The 27,442-nt window shown below is 42.6% G+C and overlaps 1 protein-coding gene across 1 annotated transcript in view; it reads left to right on the top strand.

Annotated features, from left to right (window-relative positions):
* SHANK1 (SH3 and multiple ankyrin repeat domains 1) overlaps nucleotides 1–27,442 on the top strand; it is a 94,938-nt gene that overhangs the window by 40,354 nt on the left and 27,142 nt on the right. The window contains exons 14-16 of the mRNA XM_033961279.1: nucleotides 20,584–20,666; nucleotides 24,216–24,340; nucleotides 25,962–26,097. Coding sequence (XP_033817170.1) covers nucleotides 20,584–20,666; nucleotides 24,216–24,340; nucleotides 25,962–26,097 — 344 coding nt within the window. The remainder of the gene's footprint in view (nucleotides 1–20,583; nucleotides 20,667–24,215; nucleotides 24,341–25,961; nucleotides 26,098–27,442) is intronic.

The raw sequence follows: 27,442 nt of genomic DNA, 5'->3' as shown, positions 1-27,442 counted from the left end.
GGACAGCAAGCAAGAGAGAAAGGGAGGAGGAAAAAAGTCAAAAGAAGATAAAACACACAGGAAGAAAGAAGAAGAAGAAAAAGAGACCCAGAGACAGACAGGAAGAGTAAGGAAAGGAGAAGTGATAAGGAAATACAGTAAGAGAAAAGGAAAGAAGTGAAAAACAGATACAAGTTTATTTAAAATTTGATTAAATGCCTATTTTATATTCTAGGCGATTTACAATTATAAAAGTGGGGTACAAATTTAAAATAATAGACATGAACAAACAAGATATGCAGACTCAACATACAGTTAAACAAAAGGGAAGAGGGGAGAACTACAATAAAGCAAAGGAAAGAGACATTCAAGGGAGAAACAATAGGAACGGGTGGGAGAACCTTCTTTGCTACTGGATACCTTAAAAATGCAGATGGGACACATCAAATGAAATAAGTGAGTCAAATATGAGACACAAAGAAATTAAGGTGAAATAGGAAAAGGTGCATAAAGCAGTCAAAGGAAATAACTGAAATAGGATAAGACACTGAGAGGGAAATGGAACTTATGGAAATACATAAGGGAAAGACTGAGAATACGAAGAGGAAAAAAAAACAAAGAGAAGAAAATGAGCAAAGAAAGATTACAGGATGAGAGAAAGGCAAAAGAGGAAATTGCAAAAGAAGGAAATGGGATACAAGGGACAGAAAAGAAATAAGAAGTCAAAGAGACATTGTATATAGGTTTCTGTAATTATCTCATAGTTCTCATTGTGACCGTTGATGATAAGTTGAGTTTTGTCCCTTCCCTCTTCTGGGCCTGTGGACTGTGTTTAAGTGATGAGCAGGGTTGCCTCTTCTCTCCTCTGGGCCTGTGGGCTGTGTGTAAATGATGAGTTGAGTGTTGCCCCTTCTCTCTTCTGGGCCTATGGACTGTGTGTAAATGATGAGTTGAGTGTTGCCCCTTCTCTATTCTGGGCCTATGGACTGTGTGTAAGTGATGAGTTGAGCTTTGGCCCTTCCCTCCTCTGTGCCTCTGGACTGTGTGTAAATGATGAGTTGAGCTTTGGCTCTTCCCTCCTCTGGGCCTATGGACTGTGTGTAAGTAATGAGTTGAGTTTTGTCCCTTCCCTCCTTTGGACCTGTGGACTGTTTGTAAGTGATGAGTTGAGCTTTGGCCCTTCTCTCCTCTAGGCCTGTGGACTGTGTGCAAGTGATGTTTTTAGCTTTGCCCTTTCTCTCCTCTGGGATTGTTTGTAAGTGATGAGTTGAGTTTTGTCCCTTCCTTCCTCTTAGCTCGTGGACTGTAAGTGAAGAGTTGGCCCTTCTCTCTTTTGAGTCTATGGACTTTTTATAAATTATGACTTGTCTCCCCCATCTCTAGGTATGTGGATAACGTGGATGTTATGAGCTTCTCCCACCCTCTCTCCCTTTCCTCTGAGCATGTTCACTTTTGGGTTTTTTTTAGATTCAGCCACCTCTAATACATTCAGACAGAAGCAGGTTTTCATTCTCTCCTCTGCTGCCCTTGCATGAAACATTTTTTTTCTCTGTAATCTTTTTCCCTGCTCAGCTTTCTCAGGATAGGAGCTTTTACTTAAAGAGGCAGGAAAGCACAACACAGCCTACTGCATGAACTGTCACCATTAAAATATTTTTTTCCTAGTCTGATTCCCTGCAATAGGTTATGTGAGGAGGGGTATGTGGTGTATTTATATATAGATGTGTATTTTTTTTCTGTAGACACAATTTACCTACTCTCTCTATACCTGTATATTCTCCTCTTCAAAATACACTGACTGTGGAATAGAATTTGTTATTCGGCAGCATGAATATTTAACTACTGATAAACTATATACTGTGGGGCTCATAATCGAAAGTGCAAAATGTCTAAAAACCGGCCTAAATCGGCACTTGGACGATCTAAAAGACAAGATGTCCAAGTGCCAATATTCAAACCGGGATTTAAACGTATCTAAAAATGACTTAGGCCTTCACAGTGCTGCTGAACGACCAGAGCTAAAAGGGGCGTTTCAGGAGGAGTGTCGAGGGCGGGACATGGGCCGGCCTAGACTTTTTCGTACTGCATGTATAACCGATAGTTTTACAACACTGCCTAGACGGAACTTGGACGATCTGACTTAGGCCATTTAAAACTAGGTCTAAGTCCACAAAAGGCATCCAAAGTGACCAGATAAGCACTACAAACACATAGTACTGACCCACACACACCGCCCCCCCCCCCCCCGCTAAAAATCATAATAACAACTTTACATATCTGCCTCCAGAACATCAGCACCTGGCAGCCTGGCATAGGAAATCCTAGTAGAGCTACACAGAGGTAGCTTAAGTAGTCTTGGGGATAGGTTAGTGAGCCATGGAGAGGAGGACCCAGGCCTATAAGCCACTCTAATCACTGCATTCATGGAGAAACATGTCCACCCCCCCAAAACCCATTTGTACTGCCATATAGGTGGCTCCTACAGCCATAAGGGCTATTGGGGTGTGTCTAGTAGATTGTGCACTTTAAAAATACATTTGAAGACTCATAAGACTCCTGAGGCAGGCCATTTGGGCCGAAACATGCGCATGTCGAGTCGCAGAGTCATTTTATGAATTTTGAATGAATAAAGGCATTTGGATTTATCAGATGAGTTGAAAGACACTTTTTTGTGCACCATTCTAATTGGGACAATTCCACTTTTGCCATGTCTGGGTGTCCAGTCCCTTACTTTTCTGGCCCTTCCCACGCCCATAAGGTCTTTTTCCAGGCATTTTTGAAATGGATAGTGTTTTGGTCGATAATGGAGTATAAAGATGGACGACTTAGCGGTCTGGACGATCAGATGGCTGGACATATAGTTGGACAATTTAAAAAAAAATATATATATATGCTGGACGTATTTTTCGATAATGGGCCTTTTCCCATGTTCGACTTTGGACGACATGCGACTTAGGCCAAAACGGACTTAGACGTTCCTTTTGATTATGCCCCTCCACGTATTTTGGTAGTAGATGCCTACTATGTGTCAAGTAGGATAAAACGTGTATTGAAGAACCTTGCTCTGGAACTGGCAAATTGTAACCTGTAAACTGTTGGTGACTGAAATATAAACAACCTGCGCTATGCAGATGATACAATGCTCATCACTAGCAGCAAAGAAGACTTGCTGTATCTACTGAGAAAAGTCAAAGCCAAAAGTCATAACAAGGGATTAGAACTGAATATAAACAAGACGAAGATCATGAACATGGAAAATGATGAAGATTTTGAGTTTGAAGGCGATAGAATAGAAGTTGTAAAGGATTTCAATCTCCTGGGCTCCTTCGTAAATAAAGAAGCAACTAGCAGGGAGGAAATACTCTGCAGTATAGCACTTGGTCGCTCTGTAATGAAGGCTCTCGACAAAGTATTCAAAGGCAAGGAGGTAACACTCCAAACGAAGATCAGACTTGTCCACACACTCATTTTCTCAGTGGTCAGTTAAGGATGCGATAGCTGGACACTAAGGAAACAAGATGGAAAGAAAATTGACTCAATTGAGCTCTGGTGCTGGAGAAGGATTTTAGGTATTTTGTGGACTGCCAAATCAATTCTGGAAGAGATCAAACTGGCTATGTCACTCGAAGTCCAAATGTCACACCATCAGAAGAGAGAGGATTACTAGAGAAGGACATCATGTTTGGGAAGGAACCAAATGAAGAAGGCAACCTGCAATCATAGATGGCTAGACATGTTGAAAACAGCCATGGGTATGATGCTGGAGGACGTTTCCGGACTAGCACAAAACCAATCTTTTTTTTAGTCGCTAGGACTTGAGCACGAGTCGATGACACCTAACACAACATCAACAAACTGTATGCTATGTATATTGGTATTAGATCTCTAGTATGTGTCAAATTAGGATAAATCCAGTGCAAATCATAAGCTGTTTACTGTATATTATGTATGCTTAACCTTTATCCTGTTCTGAGCTCTTTGGGGAAAACAAAACAAATAATTAAATAAAAATAATTTCTATCGTGCTTCTGGATGTACACATTGGTAAGGTTTGTCTCTTTGTAGGTGACACTTGGGTAACATGGGGAGGGATCTAGTGCAACTTGTTTGGCAGCTAAAGTTTAAAGTAACAAAATGTATTTAGATGGAAAAAAGACCAATGGAGAGAAATAGTTTAGCGATGAAGGACCTCTGAACGTGGGGTGAGTGTATTTTATGATCTTGAGATGGCTGAACAAGTAGAATTGGTGATGGCAGAAGTTTCCTTCTTTTCTACACTTGATTGTAGTTTCTTTCTTGACTTCTGGTAATTGATTATTATAAACTTTTGTAATACATTTCTGCAAGTCTTTAATAAACTTGAAGCTAGAAAGAGGGAGAGGAATTGGCCAGTAGGAAAATGGAGGCATTGATGATGCTCCTGGTGAGACCTCATTTAGAATATTGTCTACGATTCTAGAGACCCCACCTTCAAAAAGATATATAAAGGATGGAGTCGGTCCAGAGGAAGGCTACTAAAATGGTCAATGGTCTTCGTCATAAGGCGTATGGGGACAAACTAAAGGATCTCAGTCCATATACTTTGGAGGAAAGGCAGGAGAGGGGAGATGTGATAGAAATGTTTAAACATTTAAATGGCATAAATACACAGGAGGAAGAGGAGGGAGATATGGCAAATACCAGTTGCATTAAAATCAGAACCAAACATGGCTCTTTCAGTCTCGTATGATGTACGAGCAGACTGTGAATGAGGGTAGGACAAGACCGCATGAGCAAGGGTTCAGGTATTGATGTAACTGAATGAGGTGGACTTAAAGAGAATGGGGTGCGTGATGGCTACCTGTGGGCTGGGGGTTTTATGGTATGCAGGTTATGCTTTTAAGTGTGGGCTCCAGCTGTAGGCGGGGGGTGTATGGGGTGGTTACACATTGCAAGGTGGAGGGGGATGCGTGAGGTCGAAGTAGGTGGAAAGTGGGGCTGTTGGTATTTGGGAGAGTATAAAAGGCTGCAGGTGTTGCAGATGGGGGTAGTCTATGGAGTGGCTGTGGGTTGTATATAGGGTGGATGTAGGCTGCGGGTACGTGAGTGCAGGTATCGAACAGAGGTGTATGCTCTGTGCGTGGGTGTCAGTGTCGAGTGCCTGTGTGGCCGTCTGCTCTAAATCTCCCCCGTCCTGGCAGGTGATGAGCTGGGAGCACCATCCCCATCGAGCCTGGGTCTGGGGCAGCTGAAGGAGTTAACTGATTCTGGCTGCAGCATCAGCGCTCGCTCGCGCTCACCCTCGTCTCCCCCTCGCTCTCTCCTTTGATTGAATATAATCTAGCCACTGCCGTCCTGCTTACAGACGCACGCAGGCAATGATGTGAGTATCCTACAGCAGGGTTAGCCTACAGACGCACCATCGCCAGCTCTCCGGCTTGCGGCTCCCCCCATCTCTCTCTTTCTAGCGAGGCAGTTTAGAATGAACCCCAGTTCTGCTCTTGTTCAGAGGTTCGCAGAAGCGTCATGGCTTTGTCTGCCGGAGGGATGCAGTCTCCCCTCTCCTCCAGCTGGCCTGCTCTCGGGCCCTGCAGGAGAAGTGTCTGGTACATTTACAGGTAAAGAGGCCGGCTAACATCTTTCCCTGCACAGCGGCCGTGTGCTCATGCTGTGACAGCCCTGCTGCCTCCACTGAAGGCTCTCACCGTCTCTCATTCATTTCTTAATTCATTCATACCCGTCCATTCATCTGTTTCCCTCTCTGCTACACATATTCCACCCCTCCCCCTCCCCATTCACCCAAGCACGCGCGCGCGTGTGTGTGTGTGTGTGTGTTTATCATATCTCTCATTTACTGGTACTCGCCTTCTGGCTGGGGTCGGGGGAGGGTTGCGGGGGCTTTTGGCCTCACCGTTTGGCTTGAAACTGAATGCTTTCGTTTTTTGTCCTTATTCTACAGGGATGGAGGTGGGGGAGGGGATGTGGCCTGCTTACTGCTGCTGTGTGTGTTTGCATAGTGGGTATCCGTGTGTGTAATTACGCTGCAGCTGAGCACTTTTCTGGTAAAATGTGAATTGAGTAGGAAGTTTGGCAGTGTCCTGGCACTCTGGCTTCCGGCTCCTCTCTGCATGTACAAGTCTCATACTGATTCTGTCCTGTGCACTCGCTTGTATGTCATCCCATCATTTAGAATATCTATGTTTTGGCATGAAGCTATAGATGGGGTAATATATACATGTTGATGTCACTGAATGGGCAGAAGACAGGGAAAATATGCTGGAAATGAGAGATGTTTCTGCCCCCCTCCCCCACACACCTATAATTCACATGTAAAGTGCACAGATATACTGCATGGGATGTTGCACATATCATACAACAACAACAACAAAAAATTACAAAATATAATACACGTGCACAATTCCCTGACATTCCCCAGTGTGCGCATATATATATATATATATCATTCATACACACCCACACCCCGCAAATATGCTCTTTTATATATATATATATATATATATATATATAACACCCCCCCCCCCCAAATACACCCTGTTCATTATATATAACACCCCCTCAAGAACGCTCTGTTCCTTATAACACACACACTCCCCCCAAATACTCTCTGGTTATTATATATAACACCCCCCCAAGTACGCTGTGTTCCTTTTAACACACACTTGCCCCCAAAATGCTTTGGTCATTATATATATAACAAACACAGGCCCACCCTAAATACAATCTGCTTATTACAAGAGTATTACACCCAGCCAAGTACGCTCTATTCCTTATATATTGAATTTAGACTGTATTATATGTTATTGTATTTAGACTCACTATATTGTATCGTAAGTCGATCTATGACACCGTATTGTATTAAGATTTTTGCTATTCGCTGAATGTCCAGCCTTCTTAGAATGTAAACCGCCTAGAAGTCGCCTGACTATGGCGGTATAGAAAAATAAAGTTATTATTATTATTATTATTATATATATATATATATATATATATATATATATAATGCACACACTCCCCCTCCAATATGCTCTGGTCATTATATATAATACCCCCTCCCCCCAGGTACGCTCTGTTCCTTAGATACATATCACACACCCACACACACTCTGGTTATTATATAGCTCTAAAAGGCAAGGTAGACGTTTATTCAACCAATGGGTAAAACTTTATTAAAATATGCTTTTATTCCTAGTTATAGTGCTTAAGCAGAGATAAAGATCCCCTGCTTAAGCAATATAGTTATACAACCACCGTTTATCATCAAGTGTCCACTGATGAAGGCGTTTCAACCACGCCGAAACGTGAACCTAGTTGGGACTATAACTAGGAATAAAAGCTAATTTTAATAAAGTTTTACACATTGGTTGAATAAACGTCTACCTTGCCTTTTATTGGATTGTTTTGGACTTTTAAGGCGGGGTATTCTTCTTCCCTTTGCTTGCTTATTATATAGCAATAACACACGTAACCCCCCCCCCAATATGCTCTGGTCATTATATATATAACACACAGACACATAGACTCCCCTCCCCATATACACTGTGTTCATCTACTATAATAAAATGCTAAGCGCGCATGCGCACTCCTACCTGCGTGTTCCGTGATCCGTATGTCCGTGGCAGGCAGGAGTGCGCATGCGCGTTTACGGTTCTATGAGCATGGGAGAAAAAATGGCACCACACTCATGGACCCCAAGGATGTTCTCACCGAAGTAATTTTTAAGTTCAGCGGTAAGTTATGGCCAAAGTTATTTTTAAGTTCAAAGCCGTCGCCGCGGCTCCTCTCAGAAGCCACACCTGCGTCGGAGAAGGCTTCCGACGCAGGTGGGGATCTGGAGAGGAACCGCGGCGGCAGCTTTAAACTTAAAAATACTTCCGGCCAGAACGTCGGGCATTTCTTGCGATCCTGGCCGCTCTTCACACCCACTAGCCCGCAAAACAGTTTCCCATGCACCTGAGAACCCTCTAAGCACGGGCCTCCCTGCTCTTCAGCTCCTCCAGGCAGTGGCAGACCTATCCACAGCCAGGGAGCACTGTAAGGCCCTCTGCTGCTCTTCTCCCTGCCCTCCTCTTCTAAACAGCCAGATGCTGGACAGGGGGAGCAGGTAAGGTGTGCTGTTAGACGGATGGGGGGGGGAGGTAACAGGAAGGGAGGCCTACTCCTGGACAGCGGCAAGGGGGAGGTAAAAGGAAGGGAAAAGAGCTACTGCTGGACAGGGGGAGCAGGCAAGGAGTGGTGGTGGACAGCAGAGGAAAGAAAGAGACAGAAAGAAAGAAAGACAGACAGACAGAAAGAAAGCAGCCGAGGAGAGAAAAAGAAAAAAGAAATACAGAGACACATCTATTCTAGCACCCGTTAATGTAACGGGCTTAAAGACTAGTAAAGCATTTAATACACATCGCCCCACAAATACACTCTTTTTAAAATATATAATACAGTCTCTCTCCCTCCCCCCAGATAGACCAACACACCATTGTCTCCTTCCCATGTTCGCAGTCTTTATACTTTGATTACACTTTTTCTTCCTTTATATTTAAATTTCACTGCTCTTTTTTCAGTGTAGGTTGTGTTATTTGGGTGGTGTTAGTATTTACACATCAGAATTCCCTCATTTCTAAGAGAGAACATAAAGTCAAATATTTACTTGAAATGATGATGTGCTTGGAAAGTGGTCTCTGTCACTTGCTGCTCTGTTTTATTGGAGGTGAGAGCGTGAAGATTTGAAAATACATCTCCTTCCCTCCATTTTTACTGGAAGTGTGCGTGAAGATTTGAAAATGCATCTCTATCCCTCCATATTTACTGGAAATGCATGTGTAAAGATTTGAAAATACATCTGCTTCCCCCCATTTTTATCAGAAATGTGTGCGTGAATATTTGAAAATACATCTGCTTCCCTCCATTTTTACTGGAAGTTTGTGCCTGAAGATTTAAAAATACATCTGCTTCCCTCCCTTTTTATCAGAAATGTGTGCGTGAATATTTGAAAATACATCTGCTTCCCTCCATTTTTACTGGAAGTTTGTGCCTGAAGATTTAAAAATACATCTGCTTCCCCCCATTTTTACTGAAAATGCATGAGTGAAGATTTGAAAATAGTTTCAAGTTCAAGTTTCAAGTTTATTCAGATTTGATTAATCGCTTTATCGTAATTCAAAGCGATGTACATAATAAAATTACAATTTAATAAAGTAATACATTAAAGAATATTGACAAAACTAATGACACATTTAACAATACTGGAAACACTTAGGAAAGAGAGGGGCAAGAAGTTACATTATAATATAAAGATGGGGAAAACATTTAGGGAAAGTACATGAGGCAGGGAAAAGAACAAAGTCTTGGAATTATTTTATAATGAAATTATTGTTGACTTATGAAGGCATCAATGAATAAAAAAGATTTCAGATTACTTTTAAATTTTTCTAAGTTGGTTTCTTGTCTCAAATGGAAGGGTAAGGAATTCCAGGTTTGGGGTGCAGTAACAGAAAAAATGTATTGGCGTCGTGTATTTATGATTTTAAGAGATGGAATTGTTAACAAATGTTGTTCAGTAGATCTTAGTGTTCTATTCGTTGTGTAAGGGATAAGTAATTTATAGATAAAGGCCGGAGTTTTAAAAGAAAGAGATTTGAAAGTGAGCAAACTAAGTTTATATATGATTCTATGAGCAACAGGAAGCCAATGAGCTTCCTTAAGAAGTGGAGTAACGTGGTCGAATTTTTTGGCTTTGAAAATGAGCTTGATAGAAGTATTTTGTATGATTTGTAAGCGTTTGATTTCCTTTTGAGCTATGCCTTTAAAAAGTGCATTACAGTAGTCAATCTTTGAAATAATGAGAGAGTGAATAAGAATATTAAGAGAGTTATTGTTAAGGAATTGTGCAACAGAACGGATTTGACGAAGCCTAAAGAAAGATGACCTTATGACATTACTGATATGAGTATGAAAAGAAAGTTTATGGTCAAAGATGACACCTAATATTTTAATATTGTCTACCTCTTGTAAGGGATGGTCCTTGATAGTAATCGGAAATTTAAGCTTTGGATTATCTTTCCAAGGAAACAGTAATACATTGGATTTATTAATGTTTAATGAGAGCCTGTTATTATTTAACCAAAGATGTATTTTCTCTAATTTTGCATTAATCTCAGAAGTAATTAAAGGGTTATCAATGTCTATACATCTCCTTCCCTCCATTTTTACTGGAAGTGTGTGCGTGAAGATGTGAAAATGCATCTCTATCCCTCCATTTTTACTGGAAATGCGTGTGTAAAGATTTGAAAATACATCTGCTTCCCCCCATTTTTTATCAGAAATGTGTGCGTGAATATTTGAAAATACATCTGCTTCCCCCCATTTTTATCAGAAATGTGTGCGTTAATATTTGAAAATACATCTGCTTCCCCTAATCTTTACTGAAAATGCATGAGTGAAGATTTGAAAATACATCTCCTTCCCTCCATTTTTACTGGAAGTGTGTGCGTGAAGATTTGAAAATGCATCTCTATCCCTCCATTTTTACTGGAAATGCGTGTGTAAAGATTTGAAAATACATCTGCTTCCCTCCATTTTTACTGGAGGCTTGTGCTTAAAGAACTGAAAATTCATTTGCTCTCCCCTATTAAGTAAACCCTACCCTGTAAAGGCAGCTACAGTCTGAATTTTCATAGATAGTGGAGTAATTTCTGCTCTGTAATGATGTTCCAGTTGTAGCTTCCCCCACCCCCCAGTGCATACAGTTATTTCACTGATTTAAGCTGAATTGCTTTGTACTTAGTTGCTTTTCTCCTACAGCTGGGCTTTTAGGTATATACCACCCTTTCTGTGAATAATATTTTCTGACCCTGTTTTTCATTTGACCCTCTTGTAACTTTTTCTCCTTTCCCCTAATTCTACAGTTTTGTTTTTTGTGGCAAAATTTGGTTTGGGTATTAATGCTTGTCAGGTTTTTAAACTTTTCTATCCCATCTCCCTGGCCCTCCTCGCATCTTCTGGTACAGACCTGACCCCAGTTTGGCTGCTTTCCTCTGGGCTGTTTGCTGCACAATTTTCCAGGTGAGGCTTCACTCACGACCTCCTCCTTCCTCCCGCTATTTTCTCTCTCTCTGTTACCTTCCTGTATTGTTCCACTATCCATGCTGCTCCTGAGGATTTCTGGCCCCTAAACGCATCAATGCGTTGCTTCTCATTAAAGCTTAACTGCAAAGCATTTTAGCGGTCTTCTAATTCTGGATTTAATCACTTCTCATTTTGCCTGCTCCTTCAGGAGTGTCTGCTCTCTTTTCACATCTTTCGTATACTTGCATGTGATGCATTCTCTCCCCCCTTCCCACATGTACTGTGTGTACTCTGCAAATCTGACAAACACTAGACATGCTTCTTCTTTTCATGAACTATTTATATAAAACACACTCTCCCTATCTACATACCTCTCTGTGCTTCACGTTGCCTCAAAATCCATGGCTACTTTTCACCCTCTGCATCAGGTGTCAAAGTGTGATCACAGGTGCTCTTTGACTTTCAAACAAGGCAACAAATTCCTGCACCTTTCTTTATTGCCGATACTTGAAAGCATTGAAATATTAATAAATTAAGTAAAAGTTCAAAGTAGTACTACTACAATCCATTCAGTCATGTCCAACCTTTGGATACTGTGTAGGCCAGTCCTCGCCACGCTTCCCTGTTTTCCACGGCTTCTTTCAATTGCTTGATCAGGTTTCAAGTATATTTTTAAAAATTTGATATACCGCCTTATTAAAATTCAAAGCAGTTATACATAATATAAAAACAAAGTATAATAAGAACGTACATTAAAAACAAATTACAAACAATGCTACGAACAGTCAAACGCACTGACAAACATTAACTTACCGAAACAAGATGGAGAAGGGCAGAAATACAATTTGTATAAAGAGAAAGACAGGGGAAGAGGGACCAAAACAAAAGGAAGGGGAACACAATATAAATAGTCTAGAATAATGTAAAATAAGCTAAAATGATTAAAAAATGGCATTCCCGTGTCATTCTTGATGGTATCCAGCCAACGACCCTGCTTCCTTTTACCACTGATCATTCCGAGTAGCACCTCCTTTTCTAGTGACTTCGCCTTCATCACATGTCCAAAATAAGTCAGCTTCTGTCTGATAATCTTGCCTTCGTGGGACAATTCTGGGTTCATATGATCAATTTCAAACAGCTCCTAAAAAATGAGGGCCATTTTCGAAAAGGATATCTAAGACTGCTTTGGACGTTTCCGGCTAAACGTCCAAGGTCAGAAGCACAAAAACGTCTGTTTTCAAAAAACATAGAAACATAGAAACAGCGGCAGAAAAGGGCTATAGCCCACCAAGTCTGCCCATTCCAAGTATTCCCCCCCCTGAATTTACTCCCTTAAAGATCCCACAAGAGTATCCTATTTTTTCTTAAAATCCGTCACGCTGCTGGCCTTTATCACCTGGAGTGGGAGTCTGTTCCAATGATCCACCACTCTTTCGGTGAAGAAGTACTTCCTGGAGTCGCCATGAAACTTCCCTCCCCTGATTTTCAGCGGATGCCCTCTGGTGGTCGAGGGTCCCATGAGCCAGAAGATATCATCTTCTGACTCGATGAGTCCCGTGATGTATTTATACGTTTCAATCATATCTCCCCGTTCTCTTCTTTCCTCGAGTGAGTACAGTCGCAACTTCTTTAGTCTTTCTTCATACGGAAGATCCTTGAGCCCCGTGACCATCCTGGTGGCTGTTCGCTGAACCGACTCGATCCTCAGCACGTCCTTTCGGTAGTGTGGTCTCCAAAACTGAACACAGTACTCCAAGTGTGGCCTCACCATGGTTCTGTACAACGGCATCATAATTTCAGGTCTCCTGCTGACGAAACTTCTGCAGATACACCCCAATATTTGTCTTGCCTTGGAGGAAGCCTTCTCCACTTGATTGGCAACTTTCATGTCTTCGCTAATGATCACTTCTAGATCGCGTTCTTCCGTGGTCCTAACCAAGGTCTCACCATTTAGTACATAAGTTCTACGCGGGTTTCTCTTGCCCAAGTGCATTATCTTGCATTTTTTAGCATTGAAGCCTAGCTGCCAAGTATTTGACCATTGTTCCAGCAGCAGTAGGTTGTGTGTCATATTATCAGGTAATAAGCTTTTGCCTACTATGTTGCAAAGTTTGGCGGCGTCGGCGAACAGTGATACCCTTCCTCTAAGTCCTTGCGTCATATCTCTTATGAATAAGTTGAATAGAATCGGGCCGATCCCTGCGGCACTCCACTGATCACGTCCGACGCTTCAGATGAGGTACCGTTCACCACCACTTTCTGAAGTCTGCCGCTCAGCCAATCCCCAATCCATGTCTTTTTTTTTGGACAATCGCCTATTTGGATGTCTAGGCAGACAGGACGCCTATCTTTATACCCCATTTTTGATTAAAGATATGGCCAAGTTGAAAACATCCAAATGCAGACCATTTGGACATGGGAGTGGCCATCACTGTGATGGACTGGCACACAGACATGCCAACAGAGCAGTGGGACACTTTAGAGCAGGGGTGTCCAACCTGTGGCCCCGTGAAGTATTTTGTGCGGCCTCACTCGAGGGTCGAGGGCGATACGGTCGAGGGCGATACGGTGTTTTCCTGTGCCGCCCCCGGGTGTTTACCGTCTTGCTGGCCCCCTCCTCCGTCTTGCTGCAGCGTTTTCTCAAAGCCGCGGGCAGCAGATCCTATGTGCCTCTTGCGGCTGACCCGGAAGTGTTCCCACTGCAATATTGCTGCCAGCTGCAGAACTTGGGAAGTTGGAGGGGGAGGAGATAGCCGTCAGTTGGTGAGGCTTGGGGATCCCTACTAGCTACAGCAGGGGAGATATTCATTTTGAGGGAGTCTAAGCTCAAAGTGGGAGGCCCAAAAAAGAAGTAATATTTACCCTGATTAAACGATCCTCCACGTGCGCTGCTGACAGCTGATTCAGCATCCCCGCTCTGATGAGGCTCACCTCTGAAGAGGCTCACCGTAGCTGTAATAGAAGTGAATGGGAAAACCAAGAGCGCGCATCCCTGCTCATCAGAGTGGGGATGCGGAAGCCTGTGGCTGCTCCCACTGTCAGCGGTGTACGTGGAGGATCACTCAGTCAGGGTAAGTATTACTGCTTTTTTGGGTCCCTTTAATGAAGGTTTATTATTATACATGCATCTTCTATATTAGTGATTGCTCAACCTTTTTTTTTGTTCATCGGTTAGTGTTACTGTTTGTGCAGCCCCAGAAAAATGTTTTTCAGCCAGGGAAGCCAAAAGGTTGGACACCCCTGCTTTAGGAGGCACTGCTGTGAATTTCATATAAAGAATGCCAAAAGTACATTCATCATATTCGCCCTCCAAAACGCCCCACAAGCCTACCACCCCAATAGCCCTCATGGCTGCAGGTGGTACCTATTTGGCAGTACAGTAGGGTTTTGATAGTCTCATACTTAAAGCCATAAATGTAATGGGCAGTGTGGCTTATTGTGGGTCCTCCTGTCTGTGGTTCACCAGGTTACTTAAGACACTTGGGTGCTGCTGTCTTAGAGGATTATTGAGCAGTGAGGGAGTGTGGTGGTTAGTTTGGGTACCTTTGTGACACTTAGGCACTTCTAAAACAGGTCTAAGTTTCATCCAGGACATCTTAGGAAAGGTTTGATTATCAACGCAAGCCCAAAGCCCACCCATAACACACCTCCCAACACGCTCCCTGGAACTCAGGACACACCGTGGATGAAACATCTCGCTAGACATCCAGGAAAAGGGTTTTGATTATCGGCATTTGGATGTCCAAGTGCAGACTTAGGTGGTTTTTGGGATGTTTCCGTTTTTTGATTATGATCCCCAATGTATAAAAAAAATACAACAAATAATTGCAAAGTTAAAAGAATCATTATAACACATACAAATAAACCAATACAAGCAACCTAATCAATAGTAAAGCAGAGGTTCCGAGATCATTATCTTTGGGCTATAAATGTCGATTTGAGAAGAAAAGTCTGAGCAATTACATAGTGTGTGGGATCCTGCAAATTGCCCTTTGTTGTTTGTTATGCTTGGCCCGATTAGGAGACATTTGGGCATATTGAGTTCTTTGCTACTCTAGCAGTAGCTGCCCCAGAATACCATCATGTCATAAAGGAATTGCCCACAAGACTTGGATCATTGAAGGGGGCATCAGATATCAGGGTAGGAGATTTCCCAGGATCAATAGCACAAAATATTTATTTATTTAAAAAAAAACTTATAGCCCGCCTAAACATCAGCGGGTTACACTATACATACGTGGAGGGGCATAATCAAAACAAACGTCTAAGTCCATTGTGGGTCTAGGGTGCTAGTTGCCTAAAGTCGGCAGTGTTCAAAGTCCATTCTCGAAAAATACATCCAAAAATTTTTTTCTCCCAAAAATTGTCTACTTCTACGTCCAGCCTTTTGATCGTCCAGACCACTAATACGTCTATCTTTATACTACATTCTCCTCCAAAAAATCATCCAAGTCCCAAACACCGAGAACAAGACCTTTTGGACATGGGAGGGGCCATAAAAGTGATGGACTGGCCACCCAGACATGGCAACAGAGCGGTGGGGCACCTTACAGGGCACTGCTGTGAACTTCACAAAAAGGGTGCCACATAAACATCTCACCACAACTCCCTTGCAGGTCATGGTGAGCCCACCAAAACACCCCCAAAACCTACTATACCTACCTGTCTACAACCCCAATAGCCCTTATGGCTGCAGGTGCCACCTATATGGCAGTACAGTAGGGTTTGGGGTGGACTCACATTTTCCATCATGAATGCAGTGGTTAGAGTGGCTTATGGGCCTGGGTCCTCTTCTCTATACTTCACTAGCCCACCCTCCAGACTACTTAAGCCACTTCTGTGCATCTCTACTAGGGTTTCCTATGCCAGGTGCTGATGTTCTGGAGACAGATGTTCTGGAGATAGGTATGTACATTTTTATTCTGATTTTTATGGTTTGGGGGGCAGTGATCACTGGGGGAGTGGGGGGGGTGGTCTGTACTTTGTGTCTGCAGTGGTTATCTGGTCACTTTGATACCTTCTGAGCACTTAAACCTGCTTTTAAATCACCTAAGTCACAATTTATAAGTTCCGTCCAGGCAGCCTCATAAAACTTTCGATTATCCCTGCAAGACGACTAAGTCTAGGTCGGCCTCATCCTGCTCTAACCACTCCTCCAAAAATGCACCTTTCAGCTCTGGGTGCAGAACGGGATTTAGAGGCCTAAAAAGTCTCTGGATATGTCTAAAAACCCGTTTCGATTATCTGCACTTGGACAACCTGTCTTTTAGGTCATCCAAGTGCCGATCTGGTCAAATTTTTAGACATATTTTTGTTTCGATTATGAGCCCCAAATTACCATAAGATAAAAATAAAACATGCAAAAAAAGTACTAACAGATACCCCAGTTGAGTTACTTCCTTCACCACCCCTGAAAGGAAACGTGGGAGCTTCATTCACCTCTGAGGTTTTTGTATTTTGGAGGTCAATATCTGAAATATTATAGATTTTATCAATTTAATTTAAGACATTTGTATTTCACAGTCTTTGCTAAATAAATATACAGGGTGGATTATAGAAACATAAAAGTCAAAAATATCAATGTTGAAAGCAAGCAACTGTCATGAAAATCATAAAAGAACAGTAAAATCACAAAATAACATAGGCAGCTGTGAGGAAAACATTAAAAATCAACATCACAAAGCAACGCAAGGAGCTGTCAGAAAAACATCAACTATCAACATCACTATTACAAAATAACATGGCCAGATGTCATGAAAAACAAAAAATATCAATGTCACAAAACAAAGCAGGCAGTGGAAGGGTTGCTCCCATGTGCACATGGTGATAGAAGGATTACCCCTAAGTGCCTGCGATTAATTCGTAGTTTGAAGGATTGTCTCTAAGTTTATAGGTGACAGAAAAATCAACTTTAACTGAGTATATTTGACTTGTACTTGAAAGTATTGTAGGTACTTGTGTGCGAGTATATTTAGAAGGTTGATCTTTAAGTGCTTGTTTTTTGATCTGTATTTGGAAGGATTGTCCGTAGGTGAATATGTACGAGTCATAGTTAGAAGGTTAACCTCTAAGTGATTCTGTTTGACTTGTACTTGGAAGGATTGTCCATCTGTGGGGGTGATATTTAGAAGGCATTGAATGGGATGGGTGAGAGGCAGCTCTCTAGTAGATCAGTTTTTCAGACCCTTCTGCAAATCCTACTGTACAAGATATGAAAACTCAGAACTTTTATTAAAGTTAGGGCAGCACATTTAAAACAGAGAAAATATTTTTGCTTTCTTTCTTTTTTTTTTTTTTTAAATATGTTTATTAAAGGAGCATTGCAAAACCTTATCCTGCAGTATTGGGTGGGTGAGGTGCACCCTACAGTCCAACAGTGACGGGCCAGTATGTCTCGAATGGTGAACAAGGAGAGGCAGCATAGAAAGGGTACCACTAGTTGGAAGTCAATGGCTTACTTGGATTGTTGGATTTCTCTCTAGTGTGGGCCGGACGCTGGGGTAGGGGGATGGGAAGGGGGGCCAGGGGGGAGGGTGCGTGGAGGATTTTCTGTATTAGAAATTGGACTTTGCATGGGAGGTGCTTATGTTAGCACACTCGACAAGTTGTACTGTTTCTTGTTGTTATTGGTTGATGCCTTTTGTTGATTTATGCTTGGATATTTTTGCTTTCTTATCTGAAAAACGTGAAGCAAGGTCCAAATTGAAGCTCCAGTGACTAAATACAGTAAACATATGCCAATGATGCTGTCTCTGAGCCTGCTTGGTAATATCTCCTTTGATCCTCTCTGTAGCAAAGGGCCCGATGGATAATGTATTTTGGAACAAGTCCCTGGTAGTAGTGGTAGATGCGTGGAACAATCTCCCATAGAGATGGTGGAGACAGAGACTGTGTCTGAATTTAAGAAAGCCTGGGATAAGCACAAGGAATCTCTTAGAGAGAAGAGATAATGGTTACTGTGGATGGGCAGACTGGATGGGCCATTTGGCCTTTATCTGCCATCATGTTTCTGTTTCTATGAGTTGTGTTTTATACCCAAGTTAATATATTTAGATGTGTTTTAAGTTCCATTATTTTGGTATTAAAATGTTTCTTCATATCTATTATCTTGTTGTTTAGATGCATTTTAAACTCCATTATATTGGCATTTGGATATATTTGATGTGGGGTTTTTTAGAACCATTATTTTGGTGTTTAGATGCCTTGTATCATTGGCCTTATTGTTTGTAAATATTTGCTGGGGTTTTATTGCATTCAGTGTTTCCTGGTGTTCTATAATGTGTGTGGTCTACAGTTTGTTGTTTTATACTTTACCTTGTTTTTAAATTGTATGTTTATGCTAGTCTTTGCTTTGGGCGATTTCTGGAAAGTTTAGATGGGTAGCCCCTCCCAGAGGTGTGTCCTCTCCACTCTACTTCACAATTGCGTACAGATGCAGTTAAGCGTTGCATGAGGTTACAGCAGTGAGGCGGGCAATGTTCCAGAATGTAAGGTAACCATTGGAGGCAGTGCGTGTGTACGTAATCTCATGCTGGAGGTGAGAGCTGAAGGCGGTTGCGGACGCAACCACCAGACACTTAAGGTACAAGTTTTCCATAAAGAATCATTCTTTATAATACTGAGGGCCTTAAAATAGTACCTGGCGGGTCGCAAGTTTGAGACCACTGGTCTAGAGCAGTGTTTTTCAACCTTTTTACACCTATGGACCGGCAGAAATAAAAGAATTATTCTGTGGACCAGCATCGGTCCATGGACCAGCGGTTGAAGAACACTGGGCTAAGTCGTGGGCCAGACCCCGCCCATCTCTACCCAATCTCCACCCCAGACCCCGCCCCCATAATAGTACTAATTGCACCTTGCACGTCTCGTGCCTCATCTGGAAGCCTTCCCTCTGACGTTGCAACGTCAGAGAGAAGGCTTCTGGTTCAGGCGCAGGATGCCCGTAGGAGCCACTGCCCATGGCTTTGTGCACTGAATTAGTTAGGAAGAGGGAGCTGGCTCGAAGATAACGCCACATCGATCGCACCGTGGACCGGCGGTTGAAGAACACTGTTTTGGCCTGATGCACTTGCTGGCCCTGTAGATCGGCACTGGTCCATGGACCGGTGGTTGTAGAACACTGGTCTAGAGGAAGGCAACCAAAATGGTTAATGGTCTATGTCATAAGGCATACAGGGACAGGCTTAAAGATCTCAATCTGTATACTTTGGAGGAAAGGATTGAGTGGGGAGATATGATATCTATGTAGCATAAATACACATGAGGCTAGTCTCTTTCAAATGAAGGGATACTCTGGACTGAGGGGGCATAGGATGAAGGTGAAAGAGAATAAAGTCAGAAGAAACCTCAGAAAGTACTTTTTCACGGAAAGGGTGGTGAATGCTTGGTGGAGGTGGTTGAGATGAAGAGTATCTGAATTCAAGAAAGCTGGGGATAAGTACGTTGGATCTCTAAGGGAGAGGAGGGGGTTGGGCAGACTAATCTTCATTTTTCTCCATTTCTCTGATCTTTTGAGTAGGGATCCTTGCCCATATTTGGCTGACCTTTGTAGAATCTGAGGGAGCGTGTGCCCTTATGAGGAATCATTTGTGATAGTCACTTTCCTCGCCTGGTACAGCTTTTAGTTATCAGTGGGTTCACTATATACTTCGAAGATATATTTTTTACACCAATAATTGGACCCAGTAATACTAAAAGGTACAAACTGAGATTGTGAGCCCTCCAGAGACAGAAAAATACCTACAGTGCCGGAATGCAATGCTCTGAAAGCTTAAGGCTTGCAGGTGATATACAAGAAATAAAAAATAGCCTAAGTTATACTTTCCTTGCACATGCACGCTTTCTAAGTTAAATGTCTGTTTGCAGAACGCATTATGGGCATGAGAGTCCACATCCGCCATTATTCTAAAGATGGGTGTAAAGTCTGGGCATCGGCATTACGAACCTTGCATGTGTAAATGTACAGAACACCAGTGCTTTATGGGTAAAGGGAAATTGACTGCATATGGGAACTGGGAAGCACATAAACGGTGCCATCACCATTGCGTGCAACTGACAGAATGGTGCAAATTACGCACACACTTGCTGCAGTTAGATGCCCGAAGTTTTGCCGGGTCTATGGTTGTTTAAACGTGAAGCGCAGCACTATGGGTTACGGCAGCATTTTATAACAGAAGCTGAGTGCCCGGGTGCTGTTATGGAGTAGGATCTCTTTTGTCCTCATAAGAGCACCAGATTTATGGGATTTCCCCTTCAATGCGGGTCAGTTCTTTCACCTTTATTCTTTTTTTATGTTGGCTCTGATTGGGATTTTTGTGCTGTTGCAAAGGTTGATCCAGACCGAATCAGGGATGTGAATAGCTGAAAAATTGACCCTTTAGTCCTATAGTCTTTATTCCCCTGCTGGTGAAATGAGAGTGCTGTGGGATGTCTCTTCCATTCACCCTTCATGCTCATTCCTCACCCCTTCACCATCATCTCCCAACATGTCCTAGACTGAGAGATGGACGTTTCCGGCTGCTAACAGCTCCTGCCTCTCTCTTCCAGCGACTACATTATTAAAGAGAAGACTGCACTGTTACAGAAGAAGGACAGCGAGGGATTCGGGTTTGTGCTGAGAGGAGCGAAGGGTGAGGAGAATTTCCCTACAATTACAATAGGTCACTGGATGCCAGTGATAAGACTAATCCAGAGGTCGACAACCTGCAGCTCTTCTCCCATGTATAGATAGTCTTCCCCCCAGACCTACCGAAGTACCTGGTATTTCAGTGGGGGTCTTCGTGGCAGAAGCATGGTCCTCTCACTCCTGACTCCTCACAACTACCTTCTAAATTGGCTGCTGCGACCTCCACGGCAGCTTGTGGTACTATAGGAAATGCTGTGAGCAGCCACAAAAGGTGACGGCAGCCATTTTAGAAAGCAGTTGCGAGGAGGCAGGACTGAGAGGGCCACACTTCTGCTACAAAAACCCCTGCTGGACCACCAGATACCTCGGTAGGCCTGGGGGAGGGGCATTGTGGGTTTGAGCTGCCACAAGATGGCCATGCTCCTGCCCCAAAGACCCCCCCTGTTAGACCTAGTACCTAGGTAAGCCCTTAGGGGGAGGAGAATCGTGGGGTTGGGAAGGAGATCAAAGGGTCGGAGCCTTGTCTATGGGTTGGGGGAAGGGAATGGGGGGAGGGATGAGAGGTGCAGAGACCTATGAGGGGTTGGAAGGGATAATGAGGAGAAAGAAGCTAGACCTTGGGGAGGAAAGAGAGAGTGAGAGTCCTGGAATATCTCAAACCCTCTTCTCTGTCCATTGCGGCTCTTTGTAAATTTTGGGTCAAACGTTTAGGATAGAATGGCTCTTTACTTTAAAAAGGCTGCCTACCTTTGAGAACCCTTTACAGAATAACATTTTTGTTCAGTGTCATTTGTAAAATTTGGTACCTGGCATATACAGTTAATAGTAATAACAGTTTAAATACCGCAAGACTGTAAAGTTCTATGTGGTTTACAGTAGTTAGAAAAATACAATAAGAATAAAAGGAAACTAAAATTTTAAAAGCAAATAACTAAAACCCTACAGTTGGGCTGGAGATGTCAAAATCAGGTATAACTGGAGTGCATGGCCCAAACCTATGATCTAGCCATATCCGCCGAGTCTGAATTCTAGACCAGCAGTTCTGCAAGCTAGATCTGGGTTGGGTGCTCAGCATTAGAGAGTTAGGAGGAGTGTGTTCATATGGGCTAGGTGTGCACCCGCTTGCATGTTCTCTGGTTGAATTATTGGATATCACAGGATATTCCATTTGGAAACTGACCTAGAGGTTAACATTTTCCCAACAGGGTGGAGTGACTCAGATGAGAATGGAACTGATTGATTTCTCAGGTACACTTTCAACAGGGCAGCTGACTTTCAAATAAAGTCGGTTTACTGTGTGGCTAAATACGCCATACAGCTGTTTCAGTTTTAACTTTTCATTCAATTTTCAATAAAACAAATGCAATAAGCCTAAAACCAGAACAAAAAGCAAGATTCATGAGTTCCCTTATACTACACGCTATGGGAATGCTCATTCCACCTTTTTTTTTGCAAGTAGATTCATAACGTGCTTGAAGCAGCCATATTTCTGAGCACATTTGACCAGTCCTTGTGAAATTTATCCTTTTCTGTATCATACAGACTTGGAAAGAGCTGATGACCAGTAAGATGCATTGTTCAAAACATTAGCGGCTAAGTTTCTTCCCATCCTGACCACAGTAGCATCTACATTTTGAGATGGATGTGTTTAGTCACTCACCAGGGCTCAATTTCCAAGATGGCAGGCCTAGGTGGCTGGTAGAAATTTTCCCCAGATGCTGTAGTGATGGTCTCACAGTACTGAAGGCTGGCTGCAAGTGCCGCATATGTCACAGCGATTATAGTCTATGGGAGTCGCATTTCCTGCAACATAAGTAGGATGATTGATTATGTATTGCAACACCTCTACAGAAGCTCATGTAAACCGCTCTGAATTGACTCCCCAGTCATTAGTAGCGGTATAGAAGCTCACAATAAACAATATCCATTGAGAAAAGAACCATACCCGCTACTTGTAAAAGGTAGATATTATTGTGGCTGAGGAACATCCCAGATACCCTTTGAAGGGATGTGTCTGTAAAGCTTGATGGATGATATCCTTTGAACTTCTGATCTCTAGCGCTCTGGTCATCTCCATAGTGTTTGTCGTGGCTACCCAAAGGTTGTCTTTTCTATTAAAATGGAGAAACCTCTCGGCCCACGTCATAACAAAGTACGCTTCTATGGATAAAATCCCACATGTATATTCATCCTTCACAGAACAGCACTTAGTCACTCTTCAGTGAAGGCTCTCAACAAAATATTCAAAGGCAGGAAGATCAGACTTGTCCACGCACTCATTTTCTCAGCAGTCAGTTATGAATGTGAAAGCTGGACACTACGGAAGTAAGACAGAAAGAAGAATGACTCGTTTGAGCTTTGGTGCTGGAGAAGGATTTTAGGTGTGCCATGGACTGCCAGAAGAACCAACAAATCAATTCTGGACGAGATCAAACTGGCTATGCCACTCGAAGCCCAATGATGAAGTTACGACTGTCTTATTTTGGTCACACCATCAGAAGAAAGAAAAGGACATCATGTTTGGGAAGATCGAAGGAATTAGGCGAAGAGGGCGATGGCTGGACATGTTGAAAACAACCATGGGGATGACACTGGAGGACCTTTCTGAGCTAGCACAAACCCAATTTCTCTTTAGATCTATAATTCATCAAGTTGCTAGGACTCAAACACGAATCGATGGCCAACCTAACTATATTCAGCCAATATAACAACTGCTGAAAAGCCACAAGAACATTACATTTCGGTGCTTAAATTAGCAGCTTTTATATTATAATTTTTCTTGAATTATGTTGAACATTAGCATAACCAAGACAAAACATTAGAACCACATTATCCATAAGGCCATAAGGCATTCTAACTGTTAGGCTGACATACATAGGAACCCCAAGTGCCTAAATTTTCAACTGGAAATTCTTCCAAATCTTGCAGGGAGGGAAATCTCCGCTTAAAGGGACGGCATGACTTACAGTATCTGCTTTAGTGATAACTCCCCTGACCTCGGCATTGCTAAATTTACCAGCTTAGAGATAAACAGATATCTTTTTCCTGTTATTTTGGGCCTGCTAGAAATGTATAAAGTTGCCAGGCTGAATGAGACCTCTTTCTGATTAGCTATAGGCCACATCCTTGAAACGCCTCCGTCTGGATCTCAAGATGGCCAAGCAAATATTATCGACTCATTGGGACTAGATATTCAAAGCAAATGACCTAGATAAGAGTGGGTCTAAATAAGAAATCTAATAATAATGACTGCTTTTTCTATCCTAACTCTGTTCCCTTAGCTGCCCACATGGTAGACGTCCAAGATTCCGGTCTAGGCTTCCAATGTGTAGAAATACCCTTAAATATTCAACTATAAAGAGTCTTTGCAAGTTTCACATTTCTCTTAGGGATAATGCAGGAAAGTGAACTATTCAAGTGTTTTCCTTGGACAAGCTATTGAGAGCTCAGTTCCCTCCATTGGAGGGGAAGCGGGGGTATTCGTACCCTGTGTGTACAGCTGAGGACTCGCGTGACTTCTTGTGTGTTCTAATCAAGTGTTTTTCTTTCACAGCTCAGACCCCCATTGAGGAGTTTACCCCAACCCCAGCTTTCCCAGCTCTGCAATACTTAGAGTCGGTGGACGAGGGGGGTGTCGCCTGGAGAGCGGGGCTCAGGATGGGTGACTTTTTGATTGAGGTAAACAACATATTGCTGATTTTGGCTATTTCTTTCTTGAGAGGGGACATTAACTGAGGGAGGTGGCAAGGCCATTCATCTGGTGTATTTCTCTGCCTCTGGGTCACGAAAATGAACTTTGGATTCTCCTGGGCTGACACTAAGACCCCCCCAAAAAAGACCCCCCCTTTTTGCCAGAAAAATTAATTCCTACAGAGCACGATTAAGGTTAATGGGAAGCTTTTGATCACAGCTGTTTTATGGCTATTCAGGGTAAGGCATGTGTAACATGAGCAAGCTTCCCCTCTGGTCCAGCCTGGGTAAAGCTGACCAGTGGTGTAGGGGTACAAAGGGCAGTAGAAACTGCTGCATCTTACAAGTGTAATGAAAACAATCCAAGGAATGCATTAGTATGAGGAAGTTATCTCCCAGGGAACAGACTCTGGGCTCTAAAGAGTGTGTGACAAGAAAGGATGCACTGTGTTCATACATAGTGGAAGACCACCTGGCTCATTCTCTAACCATTTCAATGGCTCTTCGGTTATAAGAAGTGCCTTATGATTCTACTATCTTAGTCCGCAATGCTCACATCATGTTACCATGTCAGAGAGAATGGCGAACCCAGTGCCTTCTCTTCATTGTTTTTTTTGCCAAAATTAGTGGGTATAAACAGAACTGAAATTGGAGGGGTGGGGTGAGAAGAGCAGGAGGTGGTTGCGATGTCTACAAGAAGGGTGTAATCTGGAGAAAATGCAGTGCTTTTCACATATGGTTGGAAATAAGAACATACGAGACCAAAGGTCCATCAAGCCCAGTATCCTGTTTCCAACAGTGGCCAATCCAGGTCAGAAGTACCTGGCAACATCCCGAAAAAATATAAGAAAAGTCAACAGCATATCCCACATGGTTGGCAAACCAAACCTTCTGTGTTATTTTTCATGTGTATACAGTATAACCATGGAAGAGTGCATACACTTTCTGAAAGACAGCATATATGGCTCTCATGCCGACATAATGAAAAACCCTCCATATATACCAAACATTCCTGGAAATGTTATGACTGCCCACTCCTAGTGCCTATGGAGGTGATGTTGAAATGCCATGCCTGTCGAAGAGCTGGTGTTATTGAATTGCAGTGCAAATGGAAATGGAATGATTTATTATTATTATATAATATATGCCCAGCTCTGATAAATAATCTGCTCAATATTCAGTTGGGGGAGAAACCAGAAATTCAATGATAGCGCCATATCTAGCAACCGGCATTGAATTTCCAGGGTTTTTTTGACCGGCTGAGACATAGACGGCTAAGTCAATATCCATCAGCTGTCTAGTTAAGTCCTAGTGGCCAAAGATAGACCTGCTTTTTATGCGGGTCTGTTTGGCTGCTGGACTTAACCGACAAGCTGCTGACTATTGGTGGTGACTGGCTTGTCACTTGGCTTGCTGCTGACCTGGATGTTCAGTGGGAGAATATCAGCTGGAATATGCTGAAGAAAGAATCCTACAAGACTCAATTGATTTCAGTCATGAGTTGGAGAGCCATGTCATAGAAACATGGGTGAGGGTTTCCATGGGATGGAGGGGGGGCACATTTTATGGTTATATTATGGTCCTCAGTGCCAGTGTTCTCTATCTACAGGTGAATAGTCACAACGTAGTGAAAGTTGGACATCGACAGGTGGTAAATATGATTCGTCAAGGTGGGAATAATCTAATGGTCAAAGTTGTCATGGTTACGAGAAACCCTGAAATGGAAGACACCATGCGGAAGAAAGGTATTATATACAGAAACCTTCTTTTATCATATCTGTTTGACTTTCCCTAACTTCCCAAACTCCTTTCATTCCATAAGGGGGTGGAATATGGAGATGTCTCTTTTTGTTCCTTCCTCTACATATAACACACATAAAATGGATTTAAATCAAGGCCTGATAGTCACAAAATGCAGTGTTCGTATCATGCACAGTAACATGTCTGCTCTCTGCAGGCTTTAGGAGTTGAGATAGATTTCCTAGTTGGGAAAGAGTTGAGGTGGATCTTGAGGTTGAGAAGTAACAGTAGCTGAAGAGGTTGAGAAGGAACTGGTGTGTCTGTAGGAGACAGGAATAGGAATGTCAAAATTGGGGATAGCTACATCTTCAGGATGGGCAAAACCATAGTGAGTTATATTAGAAATGGCTGAATTTCTAGGGGGTGTGATTTGGGATGACTAATTGCAAAGGGCAGGATTGGGAAACATTCTACATACTTGTGTCTGTAGGGTTCAGGATGTATGAGGGCCAAACTTAGACTGAGTGTAAATACAGGGTCTGTAAAGGCAGAAGTGGAGATCTGAAACAGAGAAAAATGAATACAGATACAGATCAGTCTACCCAACCATGCCATCCACTATCTCCTCCTCTCCCTTAGAGATTCAATGTACTTGTCCCAAGTTGTCTTGAATTCAGATGCACTCTGTCTCCACCACCTCCACTGAGAGGCCGTTCCAGTATTTTCTGAGGTTACTTCTGAATCTATCCCCTTTTACCTTCATCCTATGCCCCCTCAGTACAGAGCTTCCTCTCAATTGAAAGAGACTCGCCTCATGTGCATTTATGCCACATAGGTGTTTAATGTCTCTATCATATCTCCCACCTTTCCTCCAAAGTATACTTATTGAGATTGTAGTCTGTCCCCATACACCATATCACGAAGACCAAGCACCATTTTAGTAGCCTTCCTCTGGACCGACTCCATCCTTTGTATATCTTTTCAAGATGCGGCCTCCAGAATTGTACACAATATTCTAAATGAGGTCTCACCAGAGTCTTATACAGAGGCATCAATGCCTCCTTTTTTCCTACTGGCCATACCTCTCCCTAGCATCCTTCTAGCTTTCGCCGTTGCCTTTTCAACCTTAAGATCATCACATACAATCATACCTAAGTCCCACTCTTCTGTCATGCACATAAGTTCTTCACCCACTAAACCAGTGGTCTCAAACTCAAACCCTTTGCAGGACCACATTTTGGATTTGTAGATACTTGGAGGGCCTCAGAAAAAGTAGTTAATGTCTTATTAAAGAAATTTTGCGTGAGGTAAAGCTCTTTATAGTTTATAAATCTTTCCTTTTGGCTAAGT

The sequence above is a fragment of the Geotrypetes seraphini genome, chromosome 10 (genome assembly GCF_902459505.1).
Source record: "Geotrypetes seraphini chromosome 10, aGeoSer1.1, whole genome shotgun sequence".
NCBI classification, from domain to species: domain Eukaryota; kingdom Metazoa; phylum Chordata; class Amphibia; order Gymnophiona; family Dermophiidae; genus Geotrypetes; species Geotrypetes seraphini.
The sequence above is the reverse complement of the archived record's forward strand: the minus strand, read 5'-3'. Positions and strand labels throughout refer to the sequence as shown.